The sequence below is a fragment of the Balearica regulorum genome, chromosome 1, assembly GCF_011004875.1.
Source record: "Balearica regulorum gibbericeps isolate bBalReg1 chromosome 1, bBalReg1.pri, whole genome shotgun sequence".
NCBI classification, from domain to species: Eukaryota; Metazoa; Chordata; class Aves; order Gruiformes; family Gruidae; genus Balearica; species Balearica regulorum.
In genome coordinates this window covers 146,210,173-146,229,990 of record NC_046184.1, presented here as the reverse complement: position 1 = coordinate 146,229,990, position 19,818 = coordinate 146,210,173, and the positions used below count along the sequence as shown (strand labels likewise).

Below are 19,818 nucleotides of genomic sequence, written 5' to 3'. Positions count from 1 at the left end.
TTCTGTGGTTATACCTTTTACTTTGTTTTAGACTAACTTTCCAGCGTTTCTTTCTACTTTATCCATTATTTCATCGACGCAAGGAAGTGACAAGTAAATACCTACATTTTCATGAGATGAAAGCTTGTTTTTGCAACTGACTTCTCAGACTCTCAATTCAGGATGAAGCAACGAGTCACCTCATTCAAATGAGGCAAAGCCAATTACATTTTAAAAAAGCTCCACTGACGAGTCATAAAGAACCACCGAAATCCCTGTAAAAGCAGTTCTCGCACTGTCCAATACGGACCACGGAGAGGACAAATGCAGACAGTGCCCAAGAGCAGAATGTTTCCTTCTGAGTATTCCTTTTGCCCATTCCAGAATCAGAAGCAGTTGCTCACCATTTGCACTTGTACTACCTGAGCTAAGTAAGTTCACAAACTTCTGCAGTGCAAATCCAAAAATAGTCTTTTCTGTCCTTTTACACAAAATATGTATGTCACCAATAGAGACTAGGTTATTACCAATGCCAAAAGACCTAAACAATTAAGTATGAGATCACTTGGGCATGCTTTATTAGGTGAACCATTCCCTGTGCTACAGAGGAAGATGACTGTTTTTGCAAAGTCCCTAACAGTTTCTCCTGGAAAAACTTCTGCCCAAAGTCCGGGCTGATACCATCATGCTCCATTATCACTCTAATACTGTAGCCAATACTTCAATACTCTGGAATAGTAAACTGCAGCAAATTAAGAACTGCTGATTGTGCCATTTTGGTCACCCCTGCCACATGACTAGCAACTACTATGAAAGGGGCACAACGTAACATTCAGGGTAGGAAGCATTTCAGCTGTCACAGCGTGATCTGCCACTGTGCAAATCAGCGGTCAAGAAGCCAAATTACACATTAGGAAAATAATTTCTTCCTGACCCTGCAGGCAACTGAAGGCTGATTATAATAGTTATTAGTCAAACTTTAAATGCTATTAGCATGTTGGGGGCCCACAGAAGGAATAGGATGAAGATTCACATCCACAGATTTCAAGGCCAGAAGAATCACCATCTCCTTTCCTCCTTGCCTCTGCCAAACAGAATATTTTCTTCCAAGAGGTATACGCAGATCCCTCTCAGCAGAAAACCTTTACCCTTTCAAGCACCCCCAAGAAGCAAATTTATCAAATTCAGGAGAATCCATGACAATTTTCAGTCACACTCACTACTAGGATATTAAGTGATTTCAGGGTTAAATTCTTCCACCTTCTAGCTTGCGTACCCTGTTTTCTTCTTTTCAGACAGTAGGTCACTATTAACAGAAGCGATACAAGCAACAGCAAACACTACAATTACTCTAAGTTTCAATTTCTGTTTGTTTTCAATTTACAGCCTTTAAAGTGCAACTTCTTTGCTTAAGCCAGCCTCTCTATGAAAAGTTCGTAAAAAATATCAGAAAGAGAGCTGCGAATGTAGGTCTTTCCACTTGCTCCAAAGCACTTTTTTCTACAGAGAGCATTTTCTAAACTTTTCTAAACTTTTTCCGAACTCTTTAAAAAATGGCAAAACAAACATCACCACAGCCATAATCCCTGCCCCCAAACCACAGCTTTCTGGAACAGTAAAAACACTATCTAGTCATTATTACCAGTAGATTTCTAAATGCTTTTTCCTGCTCTTTCCAACAATATCACAGTGCTCGATGATAAATATCTGAAGTAATAACAATGGACACAACAGTGGCTTAAAGAGATACTGAACTCACTTAAATTTCTCAAAGCTTAATCAGCATCTTGTCACAAGTTTACATAGCTAGCAGCCAAGTTTTGCTCAAACACATTTCTGGTTTTATTGTCTCTGGTCCCAGCCTTTTACATGTTAGCTTAAAATAAGAAAAGTACAGACCTATAAAGTGTCAAGTAACTAGAAGAAAATTTTAAAATCCTACACTTCTCTAAAGTAACCCAAAACTTAATATTAAAATCACTTTACCGAACATCAATCTTTAGATGTGCCTGAATTACACATAACAGAATAAATTTGCATGTAATGTGAGACCACTGAATATGCCAAGACTCTTGGTCTACAACAATAAAAAAAAATTCTCCATGGTTCACAGGTTATGAGGCCTACTTCTGACTGAGGTCTGGTTTTTAAGGTAGCTTTGTGAAATTTTTCTTTCCTTTAGCTGCTGTCAATTTCTTCATTTCAAGAGGAACATATATTCTGGCATATATGCTTATAAAAATACTATTCTGGAATACTACTTAGTTCTCCAGAATACAGTACCTTCATTTATTTTTATGTTAATCATCATTATATATGCTCTTACATGCTTATAAGAGCCATATACTCCCTTAACTCTTGTCTAAACCAATTTTCTTATAAGCTGTAGTTATACAACCTGGTATCATCTAGTCTATGAATTTTCCCCAAATTCTGGAAATAGTGTCCCAACTTAATAAAACAGGGCCAGATTATTTAAATCTCTCCTAATTCACACCAAGTTTTTTAAAAGTTCAATTCCTAACCCTTTGTCTTAATGACTAAGCTCACTTCAAGGTAACTATAACCACATGAGTCAATTACAGAGTGCTAAGTGTCATTCACTTCTGTCTATGTAATTGTAATTACAGCATTTGTATCACTACCGGTTAAACAGCACAACTAAAACTGGACGAGTTGGTTTTAAAGCTTTGACTACAAATTAACTGCTCATGCACAATCACACAATTTCAATCATCCTTGAACAGTGGAAAATTGAGCACCATGTGAAATAGAGGCAGGTGGATATAGAATGATAAAATAATATTATTACGGGAGGAAAATTCTTAAATCCTATACGGATAAAGAAAAACAGCATTACACCATAATACAAGCCACCATTTTTATAGGCTTCAAGAAAACAAAAGTCTGGTGAGCCTCAAGAAACACATCCCAGTTCAGTGTTCACCACAATAAAAGCTGTTTAAAGAAAGGCCTATTCTCCAAGACGGGAGAGTCAGTGTAGCCATCAGCCTGAATTTCTGCCTACATCCCAACAGGTATGTACAACTGGAAATGTAAAAGATCATTCTCTTATGAGCCAGTGAACCTCAGGCAGGCGGCTCAGAGAGAACCACCAGCCCACAGGCTCCCTTTCCAGCTAAATTCTCTTGAGCTTACATAGCCAATTCATTTGTTTCTTTTCCAGTAGTCCACAACGAAAGGAACTGGATAATAACAGACCTCAGGAAGAGCCATCGCAGCCAAGACAGTAAATACACACAAACTAATACAGATCATATGCAAAAATAACTCACTTTGAAGTCTTTTTACATAGAAATATACTAATTCTTTTTTCCTTATTAAAATCCCTAATTACCATCCCTCAAAAAGCCATCTTGCTAAATTTTTATTTTCTGTTTACATTTTAGCTGAAATAGAAACATTCCTAGACAATGCACTTTAATCATCATATGAAATGAAAAAGAAATGCATTAAGTTAAATAACAAAGATAGAATTTTCATTAAAAACCTCATTTTGTACTACTGATTATAAAAAATTACTTGCATGACTTTATACAACACATACTCAAATAAGTTCATATGCACCAACCTATGCCCAAGTTAGTACAAGCTAAACAGAGACAATAGATCACTTGCACCACAATACCTGAGTGCATGACTCACTATTCCACAGTGAGGGGAGAAAAAAGGTCAAATAATTTGCATTTTACTGCACACAACACTACAAATTTGAGTGTATACACTGTTACCCAACTAAGTCTGCATATAATCTTTCACTAACTTACTTGTGTCACTTCTGACTTTAGACACAAGACAGGCTTCTTTACACAGCGAGGCCCTTTCCTAGTAAGGAGAGCTGTCACATTGCTTTAATCCACTCATCTCTTTTCCCCTTAGTTAAGGCTGATGCAGATTTTTTAGGAATTCAGTGATCAATTCAGTTTTTAAAGCAAGCCACAAAACAGAAAGTGACAGCACCACTCTGATTCAGAACGCAGGCCCCAGACAAACAATGAAACTACTGCTTAGTCTGAGAAAGGAAGAAAGTGAGTCTCCATCCTGAAGATGCAGTTCACACACCTCGCTCACGACATTTATTTCAGGGTTTAGAAGATGGTGCAACCGCTTGAAAGCTTCTTTTACAGAGTTTGAACTGGTTGGATGTGTTGTGAAATAGATATAGCCTTGCAATAAAACTATAGAAACATACCTAGAAACAAAAAAGCTCGCTGAAAGTAACACATACTACACCTAGCAGTCTGCTTTCATTAGTTATTTTTCTAAGAAAATTACTTTAGATTATTTTTAGATGGACAGAAAAAAGAATCACACATCATTCGAATACCTTTATTCTCAGATGCTTATTCTGTATTCAGCCTATATTTCCACTTTACAGAACTTTGCATTTTCATCCACTTCAGCTAGAACAATTTTTATTTTAACCTGAATTTTTTGTAACAAGAGTTTTAAAAGTTATCTGCCACTGACCAAAATGGTCTATTTCAGATGGAAGCAATAAATATCATAAAACTTCACTTTAAAAGTTGCTACATGCTTTAAAATACCTATTAAAACCATTTGCTTTAAGTTGGTGCTTTACTTTTAAACATTTCAATAATTTCATCTGTTCCTCCAAAGATGTTTAATTGCTGGCTCCAAAACACTTCTCAGGAAATAATATCCAATTCTGTTTTTTCATGAAGATTTCGTGGGTGGGGGGTGTGAACGAGAACACTTATTTTTAAATTAATTTAAAAAAAAAAAAAAAAGAAAAAGAGAAGAGACAAATGTCTCATCTGGAGAAAGACTTTAGTACACATTAGTTTTAAGCCAAAGAGAACAATACTTCTGACACTCATGGAAACTTCTCATAAATCATTTAAAGAGAGGGAAAAAATTAAAAGGATGTTAAAGAGAAACCCAACATCTGCAAATAGTATCATTTTTTCTGGCTGTGGGCCACACAAATTATAGCTTTTTATTCTTTCTAATGATGGTGATTTAAAATATTTAAAAAATTTAAAAATATGCTAAATTAGGTTATATCTCTATAAATTTGTCATTATTGAGCTTGTACTGACATAAAAATAATTGTAACTAGCTTCAAAAACAAGATAACCTGTTCTGCAATGAAAGGATGGAAAGCAGCAGCCCCTCCAAACTATTCTTAAATCTTCACCACACTTTAGTTCTCAAATTTTAGATCAGAAACTTCAAATTGTTGCAATAAGTTTTACTACTCATGTAGCACTGCAAATGGATGTGTGCACCGACAACATAGATTATCGGAATTCTAACCTTTACAGCATCTAGAAACATTTAAAATGTAGTTTACAAGAAATGGCAGTCAGTTCATAGATTCTGCAGCCTCAGGAGAACAATGCATTAACTGACAATAATTGTTGCTATTCCCATTAACATCAGCCTTCCAAACTTGCACACAGTGCAAAGGTCTACTCAAACGGTACATCCAGGCTGATTAATGACCTTAAACCTACACAGAGAGCAAGAATTGTTGTGTACGCTGTAGAAAAGAGGAAGGTGGATGGGATTTTCAGAGTTTCCTAAAAACCCCACAGAAGAGGAAGACTACAGCACCAGACAGGTACCTCCCAACATCTAAATATCTTGCTGGCAATGTGACTCCAATCTGGTAGGAGCTACAGCTATGTTCTGTGGACACTGCTCAGTTTTCTACCCTTACTCCTAACTTGCTACCTGCCACAGAGGATGCTTTGTATCACTCATCTTAACCAACATTATGACACAGCAACAGTGGCTTACAGAGTGACAGAGTTCTGCTCTCCTCCCTGCCCTGATTCCCCTCTTTTTTTTTTTTTTTTTTTAAAGTCACTTTTCAGGTTATAGCTTCACGAATTTATAGAAAAATAAGGGAACTTGGACAACTCATTAATTTAGATTTTGCTGCATAACACTTGCAACTTGGTTAAGACTAAATTACAACTGGAAAGAAGAATCATTCGGAGGGAGGAGCACAGTATCCCCACCCTCTCCGTGCTCATGTCGCCACTGTTACTCAACTCTCCACTGAAAACACCTATTAAGCCCGGAGGACAAGTAAAAGAGCAGCACTATAATACTTAATCAGCTACCATACCAAATCTATAAATACAACGATCAAAGGTCAAGAAAAGGTAGAAAAAGCCTAACGTTAAAGCCATAGCGTTAATGATGTGGCAGTAATGCTACTTATTATTTAGCAAAGCGGTCTGTTGACTTGCCATGCAGGAACACAGACCAGCAGGAAAAAGATGGCCGCAACGTCTGATAAAGCCAGAAAAGAAATGGGTGGAGAAGAACAACTGTAGCAAGTTTTGAAAGAAGATAAAATATAGGGCAAGAAGAATGAAACATAATGGGGAAATTCCAGTGTGAGGGGAAAAAAATCTGAAAACATTAATAAGAAATTAAAGGCACAAGTAGGCATACGGAAATGAAATGCCTAAGTATGTTTAACTGCAGAAATTCAATTCAGTTACCCAAAGTACCTTGGAAGCTCCCCTCAGAAGTAAATAAACAATCTCTTCTGGGCAGACTCTTTCAGAAACTGCTATCATGACCTAGGCTGACACCCTGCACAACACAGATCACAGTTTCACCCAATAATTCCAAAGCCTTAGGCTTAGTTACAGAACACATTTTGAAGAGACATCTAATTCTACTTTAAAGATTGCAAATACAACACATCACTAAGCTGCCCCTTAACTAAGACAACAGTCAATTATCTTCACTCAAAAATACCTCTCATTTCTACTTTGACATGCCTAGCACCAAGTCTCAACCCAGATGCATACCTTTGCTAGATTAAATGGCCCTCCAGCATTAGAATTTTTTTCCCTGATACCAGTACTTTTAAAGAACAATTAAATCATGCTAAATAAATAATTTTTTATTCAATTTCTGAGTTCCTTATTCTAATGTCTTTTTCCCTAGAGAAATTCAATTTAATCAAAGGAAGAATTCATGGGACTCATCAAGTACTGGAACTCTGATCAAATTTTCCCTGATGAACTGCAAGTTTGCTTCAGTTTTTTCTCCATCAGATAATAATATTCAGTAGTACTAATTGGCAAAGTAACTTCAACTGTGAAGATTCAGTCCCTGTCAATGAAAGCAGTCTTTCCTTCGGTATCAGACATAAACAGGTTTCCCCAAAACCAATGAATTTATTCATCTTTTCATTATTTTGGAAGATACAGTTAAGCCAAAGCTATTTGGGCAGATCATGACCTTGTTAACCTATATGAAAGGGAACTGGCAAGCTATATGATAATACAAAAGCAGCTATATCATTATATAAAAGTTCCCTACACACCTTTCTTATATTTAGGAGCAATAATTCAGAGTGCGAGAAGTGTTTCAGTCCTTTCTATCACAACAAGTAGCAGGACAGCTAGGTGCAAGGGTCTCACTAGATAATGGTCATTTATGCCCATTGATGGCTCCACAGACTGAAGTTACACACAGGTCCAGAACACCAAAGCAAACATACAAGAAGGAAATGGTTTCCAGCAAGGACCAAGTATTCCATGTCCCCTGCTGCAAAAAAGGAACAGCCAAACCTGGCAACATTCAATATCCAGATCTCTCAGCATTTCCTCAGACATATGAGTTGCACGGATTGTTAAGTATTACTTTAATACATCTTGTATATTAACATGTCAACCACAATCCAATTTATTGTCATATTGCCAGCAGCTAGCAAAGATGGAAACTAATGGCTATACTATCCTTTGCATGAAAAAAAAGGATACAAATATTCCTGTGGAAATCAAATTTTCAAGAGAATGAAAACTAGTGGACAAATAAAGCCTATGTGATGCATGACTATAGAAACAAGGAATGGCCGACAGGGCCCTTTTTTCATTCTATGATCACATTTCTTCAGTGATGCAGTGACACGTGGAACTTCCTGGATCCAATTACAATCTGCTTCTATCTAAATTATATCTAAATTACTACTACCATAGCACTGATTTCACCATGGAGTTACGTGGAAACCCAGAATTCTCCTGTCTTACAGATATTCCCATCAGTTGTGACAAAGTTATCGCAACTTCCAACCTAGTTTTTGAGATCATGAGTGAGACCCAAAACACAGAGACAGAGCAATTCAGGGTGGATTGGACCTGACAATGTCATCTAGCTCAACCTTCCACTGAAGCACGGTGAACAGTGACTTTGGACGATGTTGCTCAGGCTTTTGTTTAGCTGGGCCTTGAACACCTCCAAGAACAGAGATTCCACAACCTCTCTAGGGAAGCTGTTTCAATGCCTGACTGTCCTCATAGTGAAATATGGTCTCATTGCGTCACGTCAGAACATTGTAATGATCCTGACCGAAGACCATAGTACATCGAGGAGTTCGTGATCCAGGCAAGAGCTAACCCGAGTAGGTGCATGCCTGTGCTGTGCTGCATGTATGGGCTGGCTTTCAGGCCCGTGCTCTGCTGCACATACCCCCGGCTGCAGGATGAGCCTGCAGGCAGCTCCCACTTACTACCTGGGTGGCCCTGCCTTTATCTAAAGGTGCATCTAGAAGTTTTCATGTGAGCACCCTTTCTGCCTGACAGTAGAAACTAGTAATAGAATTGTTTTCTTCTAAGGAAATCGAACAATAGCTCAAAGGACCATCAGAGGTAACCCCTTCTATGGATGGGGTCTGCACAGTATGTTGCACATGGACAGAGGCCTGTTTGATGCTGCACAACTCAGAGTTCCCAGCATCAAAACAGATGTAAGATTATCTACACTATTCTCTCTTTATAGCGTTAGCTCTAACAAATAGCATTTTCAATGATATTTTACAGTGCCTGAGTGCCTTTCTTACTTGGATCATCACAGACCAGCACGTCCTGGTGCAAAAAAAAACTTTCCCTGTTTCACTTTATGACCACTGTCTCTCAGGCTCCTGCCATGCATCTCTCTGAGGAGTCTGGCTCCATTTTCTTCATGAACCTCTACCTCAAAGCAGGTACCTCCATGCAGCTTTGGGTCCCTCAGCTCTTCTTCATAGGTTATGTGCCCACCGACCATCTTTGCAGCCTTCCAGTGGGATGGAAGAGAACAAAACTGGATGCAGTGGTTTAGGTGTGGTCTATTAAGTGCTGAGTAAACAGGAATAATCACTTTGTTTAGTCTAGTGGCTACACTCCTGTATGCTGCCAGGGTACACTGCTGACTCATCTTCAGCATTTCTAGCTTGTATCCCCTGCAAGTGGTTTTTTTCTGTCCCACGCAAAGGGCTTTCCATTTGTCCTTTTGGGATTTCATGAAGGTCCTGTCAGCTCATTGCTCTGTCCTGGGAGATCCGTCTGAAATGCAGCCCTGCCCTTTAGCATACTGACCAGTCCCAGATTTGGTACACTGCAGCTCCAGAGCAGTGACAAAGACGTTAAGCAGGACAGGTCCCAGAATAGAGCCAGCCTTGGCTAGCATCCTTGTAACCAGCCTCCAGAGTAGAGCATGAACCACTACTGGGAATAAACCAAAACCAAACACCCTGCAGTTTATGTAGTTGCCTGGATAATTTTTACCATTATATACAAACTCCACCTGCAAATATTTGTACAGTATTTTGTTGTAAACCACTGATTCATTAACACTTTTTCTGTATTGCTAGATGATTTAATATTTATTTATAAGCTTTAGATAACCAGTTTTTAAATTCACTTAGCATACTATATCAATATCTCAAATGGGGGACCCAAAATCTCCTATTGGAAGCAGATGTCATGAAAAATAACTGATTGCTTTATCTCAATATCAGTATCTTCCACCATCTTCAATGAGCCAGACATTTTCAGTCTGCAGCTTATCTATTACAAAAATAAAGAAATTCCCTAAGCCAGTCACATCCAACTATGCTGAAGTCACCCAATTTCACACTGAAGAAACTATCTTGAGATGTCTCCAACAGAGTATGCCTGTAAGGAAAGGAGCAAGCTTTCAATTTTCAAAAGGTAAAATTCCGTCTTTAAAAACCTCCTCTTTGAGAACTTCTCTCAGCTATTTTTTCCTTCACTACCGCCCTACTCTACAAGGACCCCATTATACTTCACATCTATGGATCTAAAAAGTGAAGTTGATCAAAGGGCATATAAGAGGTTTAGTGGAAGAAAGTGTTACAAATTATTTAAATCAGTACCCTGTTTGCCTGTAACTTTGTCTCCTGTTCCATCATCACTCCCTCAACTGGTGACTTAATCTGTTTAACACCACTGTTAGCTGTACTTCCTGACTTAAATAACTTTAAAAAACACCCTATAACCAAGCTGTTGTTCGGGATTTTTTTTTAAGTAACTTTAAAAAGTCTGTGCACATTCTATTACACCAAATCTGTACAGTCCAACACAGATCTAGATATTCAACTGAAAAAACCCCACCAAAACCTCAGATAGGCATCACTGTTAAGGCAGATTGTTTTATGAAGCAATGTTAATGGCTACATTGGTCAAGTAACTTTAAAAACCTAAGCATGTTGTATTAGAGTCAGCTAAACAGTTCTATTAAATAACATTTTGTAACTTCATTCAGTACCTAGACAGAAGGAGCTGTTAGGTACATAGTTTCATTTCCTACACACCCCCTTCCATCACATTTCATTCACGTATCTCTAAAACCATTCACTAACTACAGTAAAACTCCAGTTGTTCTCGGATGGTTCGCTACTGCTATGCATGCCAAGCAGTAGGAGGAGAGGTATTAAAATGTCTCTATGATAGTCTTAGTGAGAAAGAGATCTGGTAAGTATAGCAGTAAAATATCAAACTAGTGTAGAACTCCTCAATTTTTTCTCCTCTTCAGAGAGTGGAATTACATTGCGATCCTTCACCTCTTTGCTATTTCTCCACTACATCCAAGATTTTTAAAAATAAAGAGAGCGTGAGTGCACACAATCCTAGTTTAATCCCTTTAATATTCCAGAGCACAAGTTATCCAAGCTTGCTTATCAGAAAGTGTTAAAAACAGATGTAGAAGTGTTAAATGCAGATGCTGCATCACATCCTTGCTACAGTCAGTAAATCACTAATTATTCCATATAGACACTTCAGAAAACAGAAATGCCCAACATTCCTGCATCATATGTTAAAATTTTACCAGCTGCCTCTAACAAACTCATATCTGACACAAGATTATTCTTTGCCTGTATGACTAGAGAGATAAATACCTCCCCTTTAACTCTCATGGTCATTGGTTCCTTTGATTTCCTAAATCAGGCATCTACATTTTCAGTTTACAAGCTTTACAAAATGGAAAAAGGGAAGTCAGTGGCAAGAATTACTGCCTCTATATCTGGACTATTAACAATTCCTCCATATAAAAAAAGGTGAGAGACAGTGAGTAAACTATGTTTCTATTTCCAAATTAACGACCTAGGTTACTAATGCCAAACAAGTCAATCACAAAATAAAGGCCATTTCAGCAACACACTGATGTAGTCCCTATGATTCTACGCAAGAAGAAATTCTGCATCCTCTACCTTGGTATTAAAAATGCTGAAATAATAACAAAAATTCTTAGAAAAAACAGAAAGGCTTTTTAAAATATCTGTAGTTTAAACTCCAATTTGGTGACTACCACAGGTGAATGGATTAAACCGGTTGCTTTCCTAATAAGCACTCAATGCGCTCACCTTTTGGAACCAGAGGATAACACAGGCTGGAAGTGACCCCAGAGGCCCCCAGACCAATCACCTGCTCAGAGTGGGACCAGTTAGAGCAGGCTGCTCAAAGTATTACCCTGTTCAGTTCTGAGTATCCCTACTTATTACCATGAAGAGTACAGATTTACTTCCAATTCTGTCTTTTAAAGTAAAAAAGACACCTTCTCACAGGTCCTGTTACACCCAGGTAAGTTCATGCTGTAGACTGAGTCAGAGGCATCACACTGGACAGCAGTTACTAGCAAGAGAAATAAAACAGATCTTCATTGATTTTTATTCTTGCTGAACACACAAACACAGGAACAAACCAAACTGGTTCTAGCCTGAGCTTCAGTCACACAACTTTTACTGCTGGTTATGCATGAACCACAACATCCACCATTCACTGTCGAACTTCCAGACCATTTACCAAGTTTACAGTTTGAAAGATTCTTTATATGTATAAGCCTAGTAAAACACAGCATGGAATCATAACATGTATCACTTTAAGCAGAGCAAAATTGGGTAGGTTTTGAAATTAAGTAAAACACAGCAAATGTCCAAGCTTTACTGCAAACAGCTGAAATTTTAACATGCACAAATGTATCCAAGAGACTCAAAGTAACCCATATTGCAATACTGGCAATCACAAAAATCACAACTGAAAGCTTTAAATAAAGTCTATAGACTTCCGCAAACTTTGGAGGGGCTTCATCATACAAATACACTATAAAAATACATAGCAAATTCCGTCAAGAGCTTACAATTCAGGGCCCTGAACTGCAGCACACTATCCTTCAATCGACCTCTACAGGTGACGGTACCTCAGCCTGCCTCACACATGCAATATAACTGGAGACTGGCGAGGGAGAAAGAGATGCAGAGGAGGGAATAGCAACCATTTCGAGATTATATGGATCGTCATGGAGAACACGGGGTCTCAACTTCCTGTACACTGTATTACAATTTTTCCCTATATTTAATTTAGTCCAAAGATTCCACAGACAAGTATGAGACCTTTCAATCCAAGCACATGGTTAATATTTATCATTCACAAGAACAAAGACATAGTGTGAATCTAATCAGTTCTCCCATACTTAAGTTTCAAAAACACAGTGAGACAGCAATGATCATTTTTTACGCACTGTGTTTTCCTCACACTGTTCACGATTTCGATGTGCTACTTCAGTTCCTAGAGTGTTTTCAGTTTGACTGAGGTCATTCTTTCTTGATCGTTTTTTAAGTCAGGGTCAAAACATTAGCATTAAAATAAATGGCAGCACGCTTTCTATTAGTTCTGACTGCAGGACATGACAAACAAGCAGTATATGTGAAGAGATTTTTATAATGTTATTTTAAATATATAAGCTTTCTCCCACATTACCTTCCAGCATTAATCCACTTTGAATACTCATATGAAGTACCCTGGATTGGTATTTTAGATATTGGTAAAAATCAAAAAGGAAAAGCTACTTGCCCGAGATTAAACGGAATGACAAAAGTGGATTCAGCAACCCAGTGCACTGTTGTAATGACAACACCTCCCCTTCAACTCTCCTGTGATTACTTTACACCCAGCAACTATCTTAGTTTCTAGGATGTTAGTATAGAATATGTCAAGCTTAAGACTAAAAGAACATTCAGCATTTTCATCGACCTATCTGGTATCATATCTTAGATGCTTAAATAGAATTTTTTCCTAGATCCAGCACTAAGATGTAACCTCAAAAGTTACAGTTAGGGATTGAACCAAGCCTAAATATCAACCTTGTTCTAATTGCACCAATATTGTGAACAGGAGGGTAGGTAAGAGAACTATGAAAATAGCCTCAACAGGCTTTCAGTCAGCTGACCAAATAAAAAGCAGCATTTTAAAAAATGCTGTTGCATAAAATGAAGATTATTTTTTTTTAAAAGGAAATTACACATTTAATATAAAGGAAAACCAACAAAACCATTTCCAGGTAAAAAAGCATGCTGATGTTAGACATTTGTCTTCAAAATATTTTACTGACCATGGGGCTTAAGGCTATTACTATGGCTTCCTTCAACCTGAAGCTTAGAAGGCTGTTGTGTAAGAGCCCCAAACAAAAAAAAACCCAAAACAAAACCCACACATGCTCAAATAGAAACTGAAAGTTGTCCCCAAACCATGTGGCAATACAGAATGTGATAATTACACTAGGAAAGGATGCGCTTACAAAAAGCCTGAAAATCATATATATTTGCAAAAGAAACTCTTAAATTATATTTTTGCCCCTCCTAGATGGCCAGAGGCTCTCCGAGACTGAAAGAACCATTTTTTGTCCTGCCATATCATTCTTTTGCCATGGGTTCACAGATTGCCCAAGAGAAATGAACATTTACAATTTTCTTCTCAGTCTTACTCAGTAATACATGGGCACTAAGTACCCAGCTAGACAAAAAAAAAAAAAAAAAAAAAAAAATTTAACACATCAGTGTTTAGTCTGAAATTGATGTTTAAGTTTTCTTGGCTGCTCTCATATTTATTCAGATACCAGATACTTTCCACAAGTTCTATTTCTGTAGCACAGACAGATCATACAGCAGTATCACTGTTCCCTGTGAGTTTGATTTACAGCTTGTATACACAAAGGATTTCAGTTTTGCTTTTTGCTGTTAGACAAATGGCATAGCTGTTTATGTCACATTTTTACCCTCAAACTCTTTTAACTAAGATTGGGGACCAGAAGCAGTCACGTCAATCTGGAACACTCCAGCATCAATCTTCTTCCTACTAGTGACAGCTCCATAAAGAACTGCTTGCTGCTCCTTCTCCATAGACGCATGAAGCCAGTATTACTCTTCTGTGCATCAGCTCCATCTTTCCCACAGTTCCTCCTCACACACATGCAAGGTAAGAGGAAAATAGTGTCCTCCACCTTCATTTTTCACTTTATTTTGTGATATTCTGATCTACTCTTCTCTCACTCCTATCATTCATCTAAGCACGTGCGTCTGTCAATCTTTTTTTTCTGTAGCAACTTCTCCAGAATACAAACTGCACTGTGTCTTACTACAGTCACCTTCGACTCAGCAGTGTAGAAATAGTACAGGAGCAAGAATGCACAACCTCAGTTCTAATCCCTCTCCACAGCTTGCTTCCTGCAGCTGTAGCGAGACATATATGTCCACATTTGGGGGGTGGAAAGGCTATTCCTAGCTATTTCCTTACTTCCAGATTATTATTTTTTTAAAACTGTATCATACTGTGTTTAACTTGACACAACCTGGCAGAAGCTAAGGCACTGAAGGATAGAGCCCGAAACACCCTCCCCTCCTTTCTTCTGAACCAGTGTTTCATTTTGAGCTCCTACCTTGGTCTGAAGGCCTGCTGGCCAAGCTGGTCCTTCCTCTCCTATGCTCAGTTACTGCCCCTTGCAGACTGGCAGATGGATTGAGCTCCAGTGGGACTGGATCTCACAAGTCACTAACTGACCCTGTCTTGCTTTAAAACTCCACTGTTCTTTTATCCAGGGCTAGAAACAGGCATTGCACTCAGCAAAAGGAAGAACTCCAAGAAAACAGTTTTCAATGTGTGATCCACATATGCAGAACATCAATGAATTCTTCTAAGGAATCCATAAAAGATTAATTAAAATACAAAACAAAACAGAAAAAAAAAACCAAACCACAAAGCCAAAAAACCCCCACACCAAACCAAGACTTATTAGTAAGCTTAAATGCACTACTCAGACTACACTCAAGCAGCAGAAATCAGGAAGAAAAATTAGTATCAGAAATCAGAAAAGACTGGAGAAACCTGTGTTCTGTACGAGAATCATTCACTTTTTGAAAATTACAGAAGTGTTGCTGGGATAAGCTTTAAGTAATAGACTGTATCAATAGAAAGAAATGGTATCAAACTATTCCACTTTCTTGAAGGACTTCAATCACATCCGTTCAAACTCTGTGAATCTAAACCTGCCTTTGTTTATCTGGGAATGCCAAGGAAGTCCATAGAGAAAAAACCAGTATCTCGTCCACAAATGAACAAAGCCAGACCATGTTACAACTTTTAGGGCATGAATCAATTCCATCATACTGGTATATGACATCACTGATAAGGCATATAAACTCATATAAGCTATTACATGTTAAGGAATACAATCAAAAGCAGAGTTAAAAAACAAAAGGTATTTTTGAAGCATTTGAACTTTTCTAGTATCTCAACACACTACACACTGAACTGATAGAACTTACAAATTCTCATCAGTCCAAGGATACTATCTTCTTCACACTGTTTTCTAAACTTTACATTCTCTGAAGACAGAGTCAAGTGAACAAGAATGGCTGTGACTTAAAATTGATTGGCTTCTATTATCACCTTAATATCACCATCATTGTATTTGTGAAAACAGGTTACTAGGAAATTACTCAAATTGACCCCTTCATTAGAAAATGAAAGGCATATCTACTTTTATTCTGATACATGCATTGCTAGGATGTGTTTCTTCCCTCAAGTCTGGTCTCAACACATGACTACAGCCTCCTCACTAAACTCCTATTCCATATTATTCTTTTTATTCTTATTCTATTTCATCCTGTCGGACTCCATCTGGCCTGATACATTTCAATCCCCTTCCAACATAGCCTCCTCCAGTGCAGCAACTTGGTTGAAAAGTAAATTCTCGTGTCAGCCAAAGTAAATCTGTTTCACCTGATTCTGTAATATATGACATTTATCTGCTACTTTTTAAGGCTGCCACGCAGCCACACTTTTAAGTAGACCATGAGTCTGCACCTTGGAAATGCTTGAAAGCTGTTCTCAGCAATGCTACGGAATACGCTTAGGTGTTTCGCTCGGGGCTTTTTTTCCTTGTTAAACCACAATGAAAAGACAACGTGCCAAAATCAAAGACGCTAGAAGTTAAAAAGTCCCCGTCTGACTTTCACTAAAGTTTGCAGAAAACGCCAGCGACCTCGCAAAGGCATCAGACACCTGTCAAAAGTTCGGGGAGGTGAAGGGGGGCTTCTCCGTCACTTCCGAACCTGCAGTTTTGCCCTTTCTCAGGCAGGTTCGCCCGTCTGTTTGGCTTGGCTCGGTCTCCTGCTGGAAGCCTGACGCAGGGAAACCAGCTCAACGCCAGAAAGCCTTAGGGGTTTTTTGGGTTTTCTTTCTTTCTTTCCCTCTCTCTCCTTTTTTTTAAAGGGCAGCTCCAGCTCCATCCCCGCCGCTGTCAGGGAGGACAAACCCCACCAAGTTCGCCCCAATGTCAGCGACTCCCCCCGCGCCATCACACTCCCCCACACACCCGCAGATCCGCCGGCGCACCCCGGTAGTCGAGGCGGGGGGGGGGGGGGAGACGGGGACGGAGGGGGACGGGGACGGACACGGACGGGTACGGGACACGACGGCAGCGCCAGCGACTCCCCGCGCGGCAGCCGCACGGCGGGCAGCGGGACGCGGCAGCCCCGCCGAGGGGGAAGGGGCGGCGAGGCCGAGGGCCTCACTAGCCGCCCCCCGCAAGCGTCCGCGCCGGCTTTCCCCCCCCCCGCCGCCACAGTCGCCAGCGGGGAGCGCGCGGGCCGCGGCCGCCAGCGGCCCCGCAACCGCCGCCGGAGGAAGAAGGGAAGGACAAGAAAGGAAATCTGGGTCTCACCTTCCTTCTCGGCCCGGGCCGTGTGGATGAGCACCGCCAAGGCGAAGCGCAGCGCCGCACCCCGCCAGGCAGCCGCCCACCTGCCGGCGCGAGGGAAGGGGGAGCCGTGGCAGCCGGCGGCCGCCGCCGCCGCCGCCACCGCCGCCTCCCGCCGCGCCGTCATCGCGCTGCCGCAGCCGGTGCGGGTCCGCCGTCTCTCCGGCAGGGCCACGGCGCGCGCGCGGAGGAGCTCGGGGAGGGGCGGGGCGGAGCCGGGGAGGGGCGGACACCCTGCAGCGCGCTGCGTCTCCTGACGCGTGTGTCACGGGGAGGGGGGGAGGGACCGGGGGGGTGTGTGGCCAGCGCCGCGCACCGCACACAGGGGCGCGTACCCGCTGCTGCCCCGCCCCCTGCCTGAGGGGGCGGGGTTAACCAGGCGAGAGCGGAAGCAGGTGCCATTTTAAGTGCGGGCAAGCTACCGCTTCCTACTGTCCCGGGCAGAGAGTTTGGGGAGGGTGCTTGTTTTGGTTTGTTTTATTGTTTAAAGGTGATTTTAGGTCTTCTGTAGGTGCTCGCTGACTTGATGGGGTCATCCCGCCTCTTAAGTACACCCCTCTCCCCGTCTCTTGAAGAGTTCGGGTGTCGCTGTCATTGTTTCTGTACGGAGGGCATCGGGGTTTCTTCTGCCCACATTCAAGATGGTGGCGGGAGAGGGGCTGCGCGCAGGGCTGCCACGCCTGGCCAGCCGCGGTGGTGGGAGGTCCGCTGCCGCGGGGTGGTCTGTGCCCAGCAGGGGCAACGGCCTCTCGCCGGGGACGTTCCTCTCCGGTGTTTGTCCCCTTTTCCCGTGTTTTACGTTTCCGCCCCGCGGCCGCGCTGCTGCAGCCGCGGGGGTTGCTGGGCAGGGACGCCGGTAGCCCTCCCGGTGAGGGAACCTGCCTCCCCGCTCCCGGGCCTGTCCGCGCAGCACCCTCGCCAGCAATAAAGTCAGAGGACAGCGAGGTATTGCGCGCCTGAGGCGTAGTGTGAGGCCCGGTGCCAGAGCAGGGGTGTGATACCACACGTCTGCCGCTCTTGAGGGAAGACCTATACCTGTCACCATCCCTTTCAGCGACGCGGGTGGCCACAGGGCCTTTGTGACATGCATGCAGCAAATTTGCAACCGGGGAGAAGGCATGTCGTTGCAAGTACGAGGTTGCATATCTGTCATGTAAACGCAACGTTGCACTGGCATGTGGGTGTGTTTCATGCGTGCTGAAAGGAGCTGTGATACCAGGCGTGCGGTGTGGTGAGGCTGTTGATAAAAGATGGGAACTGCAGCTGTGGCTTGCTCTGGATATTGGCTGTCCAAGACCAGGTCTGATACTGCCAAAGTCATCTTAGGTAAAGCGGCAGAGGGAAAAGTCCGTAGTACAAATTGTCTCTGTTCACTGGTGAACTGGCTTAGCTTGTTGGAGTAAAAAGCTGTATGCACCCATGCTCCATTCCTTAATCATTCACTTCCCTATGTGATCAACGTCTTACATTGGGTTTGAAGTGCTTGAACACGTGGTTGAATTTCAGCTGTCACAACAGCGTAATAGATTTGGATAGCCTAATAGATCCAGAGTCTCTAAGGGACTGACTAATGCACAGCCTAACTAAAAATAGTAAAATAGCAATTTGTTATGGCTCTTACACAATCGTAACGTACACTGTTCTTTATTGTCAGAACACCCCAAAGATGCCTTGAAATTCTGGATGCTGTTGTTTTGTTGAACTATGGCCACAGCATCAACTAGATTTATTTTCGAGGGAGAAAAGGAAAGTTAGAAACATTGGGTTGAAACCTTACCCAGCAACAGTGATCATTTCCAGAAGACCTGTGAGCAATCAAGTTAAAAGCTTCTGTGCAATTACTGATCTTTCAAATTTGCATAATCTTTTGACCACTGCATTGAAAAAGCACATACATGAATCAGTGACTTAGGAGCATGAGCTCACAGTTCTCAGAACCACCCAGACCACAGTAAATACAAAGCCCAATCACCGCCATGAGCAGAAGCCCATATGTTGACTTCTGTGGGGGATAGGTATGTACATCAAAGAGCTCAATCAAATCTAAGTAAAGAACTCAGAAAGACAAACAGCAGTTAGTGCTGCTGCTTTATTACAGTGGACCCTGTATGATCTTGATTTTACCTTCTTAACAGGGCTGCTTCTGCTGTACACGCATTACTTTTCTGGAAAAAGAAGTCAGTTTTTTCTATTTCTTGTATTTCAAATCCAGTGTTGCACAACTGAGCAGCCAAATTTTCTTGCTCTAATTCATGCTGTAGAGCATCCTACCCACTAAAATGAATGGGAACTCTAATGAAACTAAGATGTAAGGATGGCAAAATCTGCTTTGGAGTAAAAATGGAAATGCCAACTGTGCTATTAAAAAAAAGGCCATGATATAAATGAGAGAACAACTGTGAGTCCTACCATTATGGTATGTATGAATCTTAAACCTTACAGCATTAAAATATGGGCAGTTTTTAATTGTTCTTTATACAGAATGTCTTTTTCAAAAGATATTATCAGATT

General features: G+C 41.0%; 1 protein-coding gene across 1 annotated transcript in view; it reads right to left on the bottom strand.

Annotated features, from left to right (window-relative positions):
- The window catches only part of TMEM131 (transmembrane protein 131), a 105,695-nt gene extending 88,187 nt beyond the window's left edge, over positions 1 to 17,508 (bottom strand). Inside the window, exon 1 of the mRNA XM_075737682.1 lies at positions 17,272 to 17,508. Within this exon, the coding sequence (XP_075593797.1) occupies positions 17,272 to 17,434 (163 nt within the window). The 5' untranslated portion in view covers positions 17,435 to 17,508. The remainder of the gene's footprint in view (positions 1 to 17,271) is intronic.
- Positions 17,509 to 19,818: the final 2,310 nt, after the last annotated feature.